A 15219-nucleotide genomic window follows, 5' to 3' on the forward strand; every position below is an offset into this window, starting at 1 on the left:
GTGTGATAATCCTTTATTCACTGATTAATATGTAGGAAATATTCCTTGCATGTACATAACTTGTTTAACTGCGTCCCTCAAAATGAAAGATATCTGTCTGCTCCAGCAAACTACGATGAAAGCTCATATCCAGTGAGAAATGACACCCCTAAAATTCTCTCCTATCGAGAGAACATGTGAAAGTTTTATCCTTCATGTTGTATTTTGTTTATCCCACCCTAAAACCAATCCTTCTTTACCTTCCTCTCTCCACCAGCTGTGTGTGCCAATAATTGACAGAACCAACAGACATGGGGAAGCAAAACAGCAAGCTCCGTCCTGAGGTGATGCAGGACCTCCTGGAGAGCACTGACTTCACAGAGCATGAGATCCAGGAGTGGTACAAGGGCTTCCTGAGGGACTGCCCGAGTGGGAACCTCTCCATGGAGGAGTTCAAGAAAATCTACGGTAACTTCTTCCCATATGGAGACGCTTCCAAGTTCGCAGAGCACGTCTTTCGCACATTTGATGCCAACGGAGACGGGACAATAGACTTTCGGGAGTTTATCATTGCACTGAGTGTGACGTCACGTGGCAAGCTGGAGCAGAAGCTGAAGTGGGCCTTCAGTATGTACGACTTGGATGGAAATGGGTACATCAGTAAATCTGAGATGCTTGAGATTGTTCAGGTGAGTGTGAATGGAGAAAGATGGACACATCATACTCTCTTAATCCATGTACAAAATCTACACACAGATAATTAATGAGCGCGTGTGTGTGTGTATGTGCGTGTGTAACACACACACAGACACTTCAGCGCTAGCAGTCAGAGATCACACACACACGTCTAATAACGAGCAGGCTGATTATATGAAGGGTCTGATGTTGTCAAAGATAAACCAAAAGACTTGTTTAGTGGAATAATAATAAATTACTCTGATGGATTTTAGTTTTTAGTCTGTAATATGCAGGGGGGGTTCAGAGGGGAGCAGGGGGGCTCTAGGAACTACCCATTTAAAAAATAAAGGCCAGCAAATCGTATCACGAGTTGAATGGGCAGCAGTAGAATAGACACATACACACTAACTGTAATATTAGCCAGGGCACATCAACGCATTTACACGCATCAACAAGACTTCTACTGAACTGATATCAGGCTCGTATGAGACTAGGTTAAAGATGGTCGCTTTAATCCCTGGAGCAAGAGTGATCTGAAATATGTCAATTACCAGAAGTGTTGATGTATTTAAAAGAAGCATTTAGATAATAAGATTAACTTGAAATGTTTCTTGTCCTAACAGAAAAGCAGTTTTGGAAACAGTCAGAACTTTATGAGCTTCAGTCTCTTCATGTGCCTTCTCGTCTTATCTAGAAAGGAAAGGAAAGATTTCCATCTGCTCTACACAATTTAAGAACCAAAAATAGATCAAAAGTTCAGTCCAGCAGACATCTCTTTATACACGTAATGCTGTTTATGCAACTGTATTTTAATGTTTTTAAAGTCTGCTATCTACACTCAACAAAAATATAAACGCAACACTTTTGTTTTTGCTCCCATTTGTCATGAGATGGACTCAAAGATCTAAAATTCATTCCAGATACACAATATTACCATTTCTCTCAAACATTGTTCACAAATCTGTCTAAATGTGTGATAGTGAGCACTTTTGCTTTGCTGAGATAATCCATCCCACCTCACAGGTGTGCCACATCAAGATGCTCATCAGACACCATGATTAGTGCACAGGTGTACCTTATACTGCCCACAATAAAAGGCCACTCTGAAATGTGCAGTTTTGTCTCACAGCAAAATGCCACAGATGGCGCAAGCATTGAGGGAGCGTGCAATTGGCATGCTGACAGCAGGAATGTCAACCAGATCTGTTGCTCGGGCATTGAATGTTCATTTCTCCACCATAAGCCGTCTCCAAAGGCGTTTCAGAGAATATGGCAGTACATCCAACCGGCCTCACAACCGCAGACCACGTGTAACCACACCAGCCCAGGACCTCCACATCCAGCAGGTTCACCTCCAAGATCGTCTGAGACCAGCTACTCAGACAGCTGCTGAAACAATTGGTTTGCATAACCAAAGAATTTCTGCACAAACTGTCAGAAACCGTCTCAGGGAAGCTCAACTGCATGCTCGTCGTCCTCATCGGGGTCTTAACCTGACTCCAGATCGTCGCCGTAACAGACTTGAGTGGGCAAATGCTCACATTCGATGGCGTCTGGCACGTTGGAGAGGTGTTCTCTTCACGGATGAATCTCGGTTTACATTGTTCAGGGCAGATGGCAGACAGCGTGTGTGGCGTCGTGTGGGTGAGCGCTTTGCTGATGTCAATGTTGTGGATCGAGTGGCCCATGGTGGTGGTGGGGTTATGGTATGGGCAGGCATCTGTTATGGACGAAGAACACAGGTGCATTTTATTGATGGCATTTTGAATGCACAGAGATACCGTGATGAGATCCTGAGGCCCATTGTTGTGCCATACATCCATGAACATCACCTCATGTTTCAGCAAGATAATGCACGGCCCCATGTTGCAAGGATCTGTACACAATTCTTGGAAGCTGAAAATGTCCCAGTTCTTGCATGGCCAGCATACTCACCGGACATGTCACCCATTGAGCATGTTTGGGATGTGCTTGACCGGCGTATACGACAGCGCGTACCAGTTCCCACTAATATCCAGCAACTTCGCACAGCCATTGAAGAGGAGTGGACCAACATTCCACAGGCCACAATTGACAATCTGATAAACTCTATGCGAAGAAGATGTGTTGCACTGCATGAGGCAAATGGTGGTCACACCAGATACTGACTGGTTCTGAGTCCCCAGACCCTCAATAAAGCAAAAACTGCACATTTCAGGGTGGCCTTTTATTGTGGACAGTCTAAGGTACACCTATGCACTAATCATGGTGTCTGATGAGCATCTTGATGTGGCACACCTGTGAGGTGGGATGGATTGTCTCAGCAAAGCAAAAGTGCTCACTATCACACATTTAGACAGATTTATGAACAATGTTTGAGAGAAATGGTAATATTGTGTATCTGGAATGAATTTTAGATCTTTGAGTCCATCTCATGACAAATGGGAGCAAAAACAAAAGTGTTGCGTTTATATTTTTGTTGAGTATATATCAGGCTTGTGTCAAGTCTTAAGCTTCCATGTAAAAGTATGAGTTTGTTTGAAGACCAAGGACAGTGTTAAAATACCTTCACATTGACCTTCATCGAGTTTATGAACGCAAAATGTCAAAGTATGGGTTTTTAAGGAAGGGTTGGTAATTCTGGAAAGCTGGCAAGATTTGAAAATGAATATCTCCTCAGGGCTCTGTATGAAAGCCAGACCCTTCCCTCGGGGGCTCCTTCAAAAGCTGCTGTCCTCACACATGCTCGAGCACCACCAGATCTGCTCTTTAACAGAGCGGAGAAGAGACTTCAGATCGTCCCTTTCAACATATTTCAATCACATTACCTCTTGTATCACTCAGCGGTATGAAAACACTGAAAAAAACATTATCCTACTGGCTTTAAAAAAGAAACGGTCTTGAGCCCACCTACTGATTCACACTGATTGCAGAGGTTGCAATGTAAAGTGTCCATCAGTATTAACTACTCTTTCACACAAATGTATACATCGCTGACCAAACAGCATGAGCAACTTGGGGATAAGTGTCTTGCCCAAGGACACTTTGGACATGTGGCTGCAGGAGCTGGGATTGAACCTATGACCTGGTTGAGTGTGCACAGGGAACCAGGGGGTCATTTGATTGGTGCTTTCCGTCTGGACCTTACGGCAGCTGGTGGCTCTTTTTTGGTCCATTGTCAGAGCACATGATTTACTGATAGTTGTCAGGATGTAAATATAATTCGAATGGATATAACAAATAGTGTATGCTGGATAACTAACCTTACCTTGAAAGCACTTTTACCACCTGATTATATTTTGTTAAAAGAAAGAATGAAACGTTATCTTATAGTGCTCAGAGTTGAAAAAGATTTAAAGTCCATGTTTTATTAAAGGACAGTTAAACTTTGACTTACAGTGTGAGAAAAGAATTCTCTGTAATGCAACTCAGTTTTGAAGGTATATTGAGTATATTTTTCAAAAAGCATTGTTTGTGGGGGAGCAATGATGGCACACATATCAGTGTTTGTGTAAGAAGTCTCCCCTCTTTTCTTTTTTACTTCCACGTCTGTGTACAGTAGTAGTTATAGTAAGGCAGTCTGTCTTCAGTTTCATCTAGTTTCCATTTTATTGAGACAGTTTGATGGGAAACAATCATGGACCTTCTTTTGAACCCTTCTCCCTTTTTCTTTTGCCTCTGCTGCAGAGGGCAGGAATACACTTTGTTATTTCGATCCTTACACTCTGGAGTTGTTGTTTGCATGACCAGGTGGAATCTTAATAATGAGCGAATCATTATCGCTCATTATTAAAGACAGTCACTGGAGAGTGAAGCGAAAAAAGCTAACCTCTCTGATTCCTTTCTTGGTAGCCAAAGTCAATCGTAGGATGTGACTCTATCATATCTCACATGTGACCAGGTATCACCATGTCAAGGTTCAATTAGCCTTCCTGTGACTTAGTGACTTTGCCTGCAGCTTCTTTCCACATAAACCCTCTGCCTACTTTCCATTAAACACTGGTTCTGCTCACAAGGACAAGAGAAAAAAAGGCATGACTCAGACACTCATATCTGGCCCTCAGCAGGGCTCATCAATTAGAGTGAACGAAAGGAAAAGGATGTTGAAAGTGTAACCATTCGGCCTATATGAAGGAATGAGTGTTAGTATTGTTCTTTTTGCAGAGTTGTCTGCTTTGTTGGCAGCCGTTTGTTCAGGTGAATTTACCGTCCACTTAATAGTTGGTACGTGTGCAGCAGTAGCTCAGTTTGTAGAGTCACCAAGTCTGGAAAATGGTTTGTTGGCTGAAAAGGTATCAGTTCACTTCCTTAGATAGGTAGATAGATAGATAGATAGATAGATAGATAGATAGATAGATAGATAGATAGATAGATACTTTATTGATCCCGAGGGAAATTGCATGCTCCAAAGGTGGCCTTGAGTAAAGCCCACAACCCCCAGCTGCTCGAGCTCTCTTTCCTGTGCAGCCCCTCACTGCGACATCTCTCCATTAGTGCATGTCCACAGGATCCTGTTTGTGCGTGAGTGTATTTTATCTCGTTTGTGTGTAGCATGTCTCAATAGCTGAGTGTAAAAGTTTTGAAACACTGAAGAAAGTGAACTATGTTTCACAAAGTTTTAGATAATGTGACTTTATTTGTGGCTCAGCGGTTAAGTCGTTGTCTCTTAACCGGAAGGTCGAGGGTTTGATCCTCAACTCCTGCACCAACATATCCGATGTGTCCTTGGGCAAGACACTTAACCCTGAATTGCTCCCACTGTATATAAATGTGTATGAATGGGAATAGTTTACTTCTGATGGTCTCACAACATACACTGCCATTAGTGGGTAGGTGTGACGTGCGGTGTAAAAGCACTTTGAGTAGTGTGAAGACCAGAAAAGTGCTTTAGACGAGCACTTTAGGACTCCTAAAACCAGGAAGTGAGTGAGCATTTTAGCACCAGGGTTCTAAACTCTAAAAGTCAATGGGGATTTTGAATGGGTTTGTATTTAGACGTCTGACATAAGGTCTGTGTTTAACACAAGCTGAAGAGATGTTGACGTTTTGTTAGACAAGATAAACTTCGTTAGCTAAGAACCCTACTGGTGAAATTATGAATGAATTAAACGTCATCACGCTGGATCCTCTCTTACTAGTCCACGTACCCTCCCTCACTCTGACATCAGTGCATGTTCAGAGTGTAAACACCTAATTTCCCCCTCGGGGATCCAATACAGTCAAATTCTTCGTCGTCTTCTTTTTCAGTGCTCTTGTAAATAATACTTACTAAGCTACGGGATCGGTGACGCATCGCAGTCGACAAAATAAACTGACATTATGCTACAAGCGAACTACACTCAACTTTTTACTTCTCTCGGCTGCATTAACTCTTCAAACTTTATATAAGTGATGTTCATCTGTGAAGATTATCCAGCTGAACAAAACAGCGACGCATCAGAGACGCATGTTTGACACAGAGCTTATTTTCTGCAATGATCCAAAATCCAATGCAATAATCCCACAGGCCTACAAAAATACGTCATCACTTTTCCAGTCTATATAAGCTCAAGTCCATTTATTTGCATTTGGCTGTTTGAGCCTGCCAGTTCAAAGCCAACCGCCTCTGCAGAGAGTAAGCCAGCTGAAGAGAAAAGTTTCAGGTTGCACTGTGACTTGATAAACTTGTTGAAGTTAAACTGATAGCTGAGTTCAAAGTCTGCATTTTAGTGCGATCCCAGTATCTGCTTTCAGCTGTAGCAGCAGGTCAGTAGTCAGTAGTTTGCTGAGCTCAAGCTGACACTCACTCCAGTACGCTAATGGTCTCTCCTGCAGAGAGTGTGTAAATGCTGCTGATACTCATAATTAGCCTGACTGTGGGAGTAATTGAATGAGAAAGATGTTAGCCTGCCTGGCTCATTTTTCTCCACATAATGCAAAAAAAATCTCTATCTAAAGATAATTGCAAAAACTGAATGCAGGGAGGAAAGATAAAACAGTCTCATCCCCTCCATCAATAGCTGATATCCAACCTGTCTTCTTTTTATCTAAAATGGGGCGCTATCAGCAGAGCAGTCAGGCTGAGAGGAAGTTCATTGTCTCGATTGGTTAAAAGGGAGGGAGACAGCATTCACACTGCTAATTTAGTGAGATTGAATAGAATAGCCGGTTCATTGCATAGATGACTGCTCAGGCTGTTCAGGTAGATAAAGTCGCAATAGGAAACATATTAATCTGTGTCGGGAGGGTGAGGAGGGAGAGCAACAAGAGAACAACGGTCTTTCTTTTTGCCTTTCTGGCTCTCTTTAATTCTGCCTTTCCATTTCTTCTCTTCCTTCATTGTATGATGCGGTGAAGGTAATGAGATAAGGTGGTATCATTTATGTTATGAATGAGAGTGAAGACTGACCCACTCCACTGTGACTCAGGCTGTTTCCGGCTCCACGGGAGGCGATGTTGTGTTCGTGTCTGGAAGATCCCTGCTGAACTGGCATGAGAGAACTGTCTTTTTTCTCCTTGTGACATTTAAGCTATGAAATGGATGCTGCTTCCACTGCTCAGTAAATATCTGTCTAAAATATAAACCAGCTTTAAAAACAAATAAGGAGAGAATAGCTGGGGGAAAAAAGAGAAAAGCAGTGTCCAGGTAGAGAAACAGGCAGTAGTAATAGTATACAGGCAGGGTATCATGTGCTAAGAAAAAATGAAGATAAAGATTGTGATCAGTTGTCTAAGAAAGGAGAGATCAAATCGGTAACACACAGGCTTCACTCTTTCTGCTTGATACTTTTACCCACCACAAACATGCTGAGAATCAGGCTGACTTTGATTTCATATTTCAGCTGTCATAACATCCCATGATAAGAATGTGTTCAAACTAATGTGTAATGCTATTTTCATACCAGTCATTCTTTTTTCATTAGCTGTCTTGCAGGGTAAACCATCCTCAGAGTCCATAGGTTCCTCAATTCATTCTTTCAATTTGAAGTCATATACGTATAAACAACAAGAATGTAGTTTTGCCATGCTCCAGTCAATGTGCCATTTCAACTGGACACTGCCTTTGTGCATTTTTATCTCCATTTTCTATATTAAAATACAAATACCGAACCTCTCCATGCTAAGTGATGCCATCTGTTCTTCTCTGTGTGTTTACATCAGGGCAGAAGGCCACATAGCAACAGCTGCAGCCAGTCTATGGCCCCTGTCCTGTCTCATGGCCGAGGCTCTGTTACAGCTTGGACAGAATATATGACCAGCCTTGAGGGCCAAAATATAAAAACATTAGTAATGTGTTTAAATAGGCTATATGTAACTTTCAAAAATGCAGTGTTTCTAGTGACACCGCAGGCCGCTAGGCTAACTGCACCAGCAACATGTTTCTCTCACTCACGCTGGAAAGGCTTGTACGTACACGAGCGAGCATCTTCATCAGCCATGAAATACACATGGTCGAGAGAAATGATCTTTTCAATAGAAGTGACGACATCTCTGGGTCGCTTTTTATCCCCAAAACAGATCCAAGAATGAGAAGCTGTCCCGAGTTCACTCTGTGTCGTGTGAGAGGCCGGTCGGTTTTTTGTACAGATCCCATCTTGGTTCCACAACTGTTGCTCTCTGTAAGTAGAACTGTGTGAGGACGTGGAGAACACGCATAGAGCGTCACTTCCTGCAGCTTTCGCGGAAAGTCGAACCCGGGTTCATCAAAAAATAAAAAGTAGACAGTGAATGTCTCATTTTTAACATCAGTTAACCGTTCTCTTATTAATGGGCGATAAAACAATCAAATAATGTGAGAAAGTTACCTATAGCCCCTTTAAGAGACTTGTAACTCTGGTCCTGATGTTTGAGCATTTAGTAGGCTCAGGTACATCTCTAAACGCTTCTTTGAATCAATGTTTCTAAAAACACTAAATTGTCTACATTGTTGTGTATACAGTCAAACATGTTGTACCTTTATTGTAGAGATAGGATAAGTGATAAAGCCTGAAATAAAATAAAAAGAGAGGGAAAGAAGCGACAGGTTAGTCTACCAGTTTGGAGGACTATAACCTCTGTACATGGGAAACCCACACTAACTACTGTGCCACCAGCACAGCCCATCCACATGTTCTTAAGATTCTTTGGACACAGCGGAGCTTCAAAGCAACACATGATGAAATAATCATGGTCTGAAAAATGATGTCTCTTGTCTCTGATCATTTCAGTGTTTACTTTTTGCTCATGATTTAGGGGTTCAGACGTGTTTTTAACTGGCCTGCCTGGATTTGGTCAAAAGCTAAATCCCTAACACCTAATGTTTGCTAAATGTTCTTCACACCCAGTGCTGTGACGTACTTTGATTAATAACAGACCGTTCTCCAAACTAAAATGATGGCTGATAATAACCGTAGATGCCTCTTGTACTCGAGCTACAGTGACCCCAGAGCTGAGCCGCCCTGTTACTGCAGAACAGAAAGCATAACCAGCACCTATTTAAAGCCTTCAGTGCACTCACTGTAATCACAATCAGCTCTCCTCTGTTCACATGTCAGCTCCCATTCCCCTCAAATCAGCCTCCTTATTAGAAACAGAGAGTGGGCTGTGTTTTCACTGTTTACTCTCAAACCGCCTGCGAGGCAACAAAGAGCAGAGGAGAAACACTGATATACATCTATAAAGACTGGTGAAGACAAACATGCGTACAAAAGACAAAATGCAATCACAAAACAGTGAAGTGTTGCAAACATCCTGATCTGAATGGTTGTAAGCTTTGTGAGTATGCTCTATATTGACTCACCTGAGAAAAAGCCTCTAATATGCTCATAACAGGAAATTCAAAATCCCACGGGCATGTTACACAAGAGCCAGTCTGTGGTAAACTCGTCTCTGGAGTTCTTGAAGGCATACATGATAAATGATGATAGTTTCTGTACGCAGCCTTCCTGAGTAAATGTTCACGTGATGGGAAGGACCAGCTAAGAGAACAAATGCTCATTGTGTCGACGTCAGGTGTGTACATTATAAACCTGGTTTCATGTGTAGCTGCAGCTTTAGGACTAAAAGCATGTGTATAGATCTTGACACGGCGGTGGAAATCACATAGTTCTTTATTAACTTTTAAGATTTGGTAAAAAATAGAGCACACATATTCCTGCTCAAGTTAATGTATTAAAACTGCTTTCTTCATCAAGACTTTTTCTTTTGTTTTATAATATGGTAGATACATTTTAAGTCCAGGTAAAAAGAAATCATCAGTCTTAAGTTTCATTTTACTGTAATCACCACGATAACCTTCATGCAAACAGGAAGTCTAGAGATGTATGATCTGTCAGTGTTGGAGTAAAAGTGTAAGAAAAGACTTCTTTTATTCAGTATAGAAAGATACTTGAATACTTTTTAAAACATACATTTTAAAACGATGCAAACTCCGTTATTTTAACGATCTAGACTACCACAAAGAGCACTGCACATCTTCAGTCGTACGTTAGCCTGCTAAGGAAGACAGCGCTCAAACAGGTTTGTGTAGTTAAGACTTTGTGCACAGGTGTGACAGCGTGCAGGAGTTTGTCTTCAACATTTGCTCATTAAAACAAAAGTAGAATCCGAGGACTTCTATTTGTGTTCTCGTGGTACTGGAACAGATATCGATATTGTTTCGATTTTACCAGCATCATATATAAGTTAACATTCTTGTAATTGTGACAACACTGACATAAAGATTCACTTGCAATGTGTTGGAAGCTAGAAAAGGCAAATCAGCCAAGTTCAGAGCAAACGACGTTAAAAAACATACATTCCATGTAGATCTCATTCAAACAGATCTGTGCATTAACTATTAATTAACTGACCTCACTTGTGTCCCTTTCTTAGGCAATCTATAAGATGGTGTCCTCTGTGATGAAGATGCCCGAGGACGAGTCGACGCCTGAGAAGAGAACAGAGAAGATCTTCAGGCAGATGGACACCAACAGGGACGGTAGGATGACCTTGTGTACCGTGTTAGAAGTGTGGTTTGTGTCACGTAGTTTAAACAACAAATTCAAGGTTAAGAAAACAGACTTCTAATATTTAGATGACTGTTCAGTCACAAACAGGTGCAGTGTACCTGCCTGGCCTCAATACTCAATAGTTCCCCCCCCCCCCCCAAAAAAAAAAAAAAACTCTTCGATTTTGCATGGCAGAATCAAAGAGCTGCCATGTTTATGATTTTACCATGTGACCTGAGTTGACATACCAAATGACTTTCTTCTCTGCCAAGAAAGCAAACCAATAAAAACCTGATACTTGAGTTTATTGGACCCACAGTATTCAGTTCAAAGGAACATAACTGGCAGTTACAACGTGTCCCTGCCACCTGGCTTGCCAGCAGCTGTTGTCATTGTCCACTACAGATGCACTTGCAGAGCCCTCCAGCCCCCATCGATGACAAAAAGCACACCTGACCCGAGATGCTTGTCATACACAACACACTGATCTGATGCTGTAAAAATTCTACTGTACTTACTCAGAGAACAAATTCGTACTGCAGGAACACTCCAGAGGTAATTCAGTGGCAAAGGAGACGCAGAAACGAGACGAGAGGAACGGAAAGATGAAAATAGAGTGATGAAAAGCGTACTGAGTGGAAGGAGGAGATGATACAATTCGAGAGTAAAGGGCTCGTGGAGAGAGGGCGAGAAGGAGAGGGAAGAGGAACCGAGAGAAAAAGGAAAAAGCAGAACAAAAAAGGAGGGGGGGGGGGGGGGGTGGGTTCCGAGTGGTCTTCATTTGCTTTTTTCTTCAAAGAATCAGGTGGAGTGAGTAGCTTTGGCAGCATGTTGAATACCTCTTCTATAAAGAAGAAACAAGAGCCTTCTCAACACTGCCACCTGCTGGTGTAAAGTGGAACATTGTTAGAGCGCTGTAGTTTAGGAATGAAGGGATCGACAATGAGAGGAAAACATTTTCCCAAACATGTAAAGTATGATGCATTTTAAAAGTCTTACTACGATAGCTAGTTGTAAAAACTAGCATTTTCCAGTCAGTCCAAATTAATGCTATTCCTATATCTTCATACATAAAGTGGGTTATCCTCTGAGTCCCTCCACTGTACCTTGATTCTCTGTGGTGCTATTACAAATAAATAATGTTTCAGTGCATTCTCTCCTAATGTTGGTATTGTGTTTTGTGTTCAAGGCAAGCTGTCCCTGGAGGAGTTCATCAAGGGGGCAAAGAGCGACCCCTCCATCGTCCGCCTGTTGCAGTGTGACCCCAGCAGTGCTGGACAGTTCTAAACCTGAGGCATCAGCTCAACCTGTAAGGATCATATTCAACATTTGCACCCACAGTACAACTTACAGTAAAAGCTTCTGTACACTTACACTTTAAAAAAAAAAAAGAAAAACAGGAAGGTGTTACAAGCTTTGCTGGTGTAAGGTTGAGAAAGAGCTGATAGCAGGAAAGCGGAGGATGCGCCTCAGGAATGCTCTGAAGCTATTCAGAGATTGTGAGCAACGCGCAGGATGTGGGCTGTCACTGGCTTTGTGACTGTTCGAGGACTGATATTAGAGACTTTGTGGGAGGTGGTCTGTTATTTTGGAGAAGCTCTGGAAGGAGCTGGTGCTCTGAAGAAGCGTCTTACATTTAAAGCCCACATGTGTAGGATTTGTCTGTATCAGATGCGCCGTCTTTGCAGGCACCTCCTGTAATATTCTCTTCAAATGTCAGCTGTGCTGCCTCTCAGTCAGAGACTTAAAGCTTACTCAATGCCTCGTGATGTCAAGATGTTATACTTTATTTTATAACGGGAGGTCAATTCTCACAAAATCCACAAGATGGAAACATGAAAGCAGCACAAGAGATGTTGTAGTGATTAAACTTAATGTAGGTTTGAACTGTTTGCCATGTTGGATGTTTGTGACGTTTAATCATAGAGGACAGGAGACCTCTGTTTTTAATGTCACTCAATCGTACCTGTATTTTGGATGTGGCAACCTTTTTAAAATTCTATTCATTCTCCTGATTAATATCAGACTGAATCCAGCTGCGTTTCAACATGTTACGGGTTCTAGTTCATGTGTAAGATATCCCTTTAGTTTCATTATATGTCACTCAGCACAGACAACTTTTGAATATTTCCCAAATGTATGAAATTAACAACATTGTATCGTTCAAAACGTGACAAATGTCGTCTGAATTCAAATGTGATTCGATGAGAATCAAAGTGTGAGTTTTGTTTTGTCCATATACGTTTCCACATAAGTGCACAGCTGAGTTCTAACCTGTGTGCGTCTCTTCACAGTGCTTCTGTGGGTGACTCTAAAAGCCCTGAACTCTCCACTAAGGAGCAGACTGTTGATGAAGAATGACAAGCTGATGAAGATGAAAGGCCTTCAATATGCACTGAGGACTTCAAAGATGAGTAAAGGAGCCACATGTTCCAGATAACACGCCTGAGATATTTATCCAAGCCCTCTCAAAACCCCTAAAGACTGAACCCGAACCCTGACCTTCCTGAACCCTCAAACGGTTCTCAAAAATCTGCAGATTTAAGTCGACCACGATCCCTCAGTTCTCCTGTAGGCCTGTCAGAAGACAATGAATGACAACAGTAGGTTGTATATACAGTATAAACTGGAGTGTCTGTATCAGTGTCATTGTGTGGCTCTCTGTGCCATTCAGGGCTCCAGCTGGGGCCACACAGACCCTCTGTCACTCGTGTGTGTATCATAGACAGAGTGTGTGCATGAGACAAGGAGAGAGAGCCAGAGAGATGATGGTATTAAATAACAGCTCTTACTGTAGGTGAGAAGTCATCTACAGAGAGGACTTGTGAAGTTTGTCCTTTAGTCAGAGCAAGTACTGCTTTTAGTTTACTTTTTTCTACTATGAGAATGTTTGTGTGTTTGTGTATTTTGCAACCTTGATAGACATTGTTTCTTATTTTGTGCTGAGGGAAAAAAAATTAACATACAAACGCAATATCATGCTTCTATGCATATATGCGCCCCTTACCTGTCATTAGATTTTGTATAATATCTCTGACGTCATAAAAGATGAAAAACATCTTTTTATCCGGCAGTTTTTTGTTTTTTTTACACCATTAAGAGCCTGACCGAGAGTTTCAGAGTGGCGGTGTGTTACTGCGCTCCAGATAAGAAAGGATAAAATACTAGTCTGTAAAGTCTTTGAGTACAATGTAGATATATTAAAGTGCACCTAAATTTGTAAAGCAAAAGTCCAGATAAGTCAGTCCATTAGAAATGTTAAATAATTAAAAGAATGTTTGTTTATTGCTTTTGCAGAATGTCAAGCATGGGAATCGTTTCCACAGAAAAACTTCTTCAAACTTCACTTTTCGATGTTTTTTAAATGCCGCATGTAGATTCAGTCGTGAGCAGTTGGCTGCGGAGGTGAGCCGAATGAACAACACGTATGCATGTGACTTATTCGCATGTTGTGTATTTTTTATGGATATCAGTAGCTATTCGGCCAGTAAAAAAAATCCGGCTCCGTGCCTGCTTCTGTATGTTTGTGTTTTCATCGTCGGTGCTGCCAGATGTCAGTGTTACTGCAGCGTATGGACTGCCAAAGCCGATCAAACTTGGGGTTCATGTGAGAAGAGGAGCTTTCGGAGCACCACAATGCACAACAACCTCGACACATAGAGACACACTGTTTTAAAGAGGATGCTGTTTAAGTCAAGTGATTCCACATCAGTTGTATCTGACGATATCAGAGTACTCAGAGATGATTCAATCCTTTAGACAAGATGCTGAGTACACTTTACAGTACAGTTTACAGTATTAACAACATGACGTGCTCATGACACACACCAGTGGAAGTGCTGTTGTCTAAATAAAATGAATCAAATAACTCAAAAATGTCGTGATTGACACTTTTCCCTCCCTCTTTTGAATATTCATTTGAAAACAAAGAGAGAAGAGACAAAGTTCCAGCAGCACTGATGTGAGCCTCGTCTGAATGTACCTGAGCCCTCGAAGCTGTTTCACTTATTGTTTTCCTACTATAAAAGTTTTGAATGTTTTTCTTTTGTTTTGTTTTGTTTTCAAACAACTGCTGTTTAGTTTTTTGTGAAGAAGGAAAAGAAAGATGCAGATGAACAAACCCAGAACAACTACTGCAGTGATACAGTCACATTGTGTTGCTTTTAATGTATTTTAATGACTTTAGTCTTTTTTTTCTTTTTTTTTCTTTCTTTTTTTTTAAAGGCTCCTTCAGGTGTAACATTTCTGTTTGAACCCAAAATAGCATATTGTGGTCAAGTGCCAAATTAAAGACAGTATTGTATACATTTATACTGTACAATTGTTATTTGTTGGACAAAATGTTTGTTATTGTTGCATTTTGTAGGTTTTGTATGGTATCCTGTATTTAGTGACGGCAGTTTCGGAACACAGAATCCTGTTTTTGGTCCATTTTAAAAGGCAAGAATTAAATTTACAATTTATTGTGTGCAAACATTGATGTGTTGTCTGCTTAATCGATGCATTAATCTTGATTTGTGTAGCACCGATCTCAAGACATTTTAGAAAGAGAACCGATCTTCAAGTCCAGCCTTTGGCTCCATTCCTGCATGCGTTAAAACACTCTAACAGCGCTCTAACAATGCATGCGTATCCA

At 41.4% G+C, this 15219-nt stretch overlaps 1 protein-coding gene across 4 annotated transcripts in view; it reads left to right on the forward strand.

Moving 5' to 3' along the window:
- The window catches only part of ncalda (neurocalcin delta a), an 81325-nt gene extending 66268 nt beyond the window's left edge, over positions 1–15057 (forward strand). For all 4 annotated transcript variants that reach the window (XM_079342863.1, XM_079342860.1, XM_079342861.1 and 1 more), the window contains 4 exons: positions 257–668; positions 10468–10573; positions 11773–11892; positions 12878–15057. In XM_079342863.1, coding sequence (XP_079198989.1) covers positions 291–668; positions 10468–10573; positions 11773–11870 — 582 coding nt within the window. In that variant the 5' untranslated portion in view covers positions 257–290 and the 3' untranslated portion in view covers positions 11871–11892; positions 12878–15057. The remainder of the gene's footprint in view (positions 1–256; positions 669–10467; positions 10574–11772; positions 11893–12877) is intronic.
- Positions 15058–15219: the final 162 nt, after the last annotated feature.

The sequence above is a fragment of the Symphodus melops genome (genome assembly GCF_947650265.1).
Source record: "Symphodus melops genome assembly, chromosome: 5".
NCBI classification, from domain to species: Eukaryota; Metazoa; Chordata; class Actinopteri; order Labriformes; family Labridae; genus Symphodus; species Symphodus melops.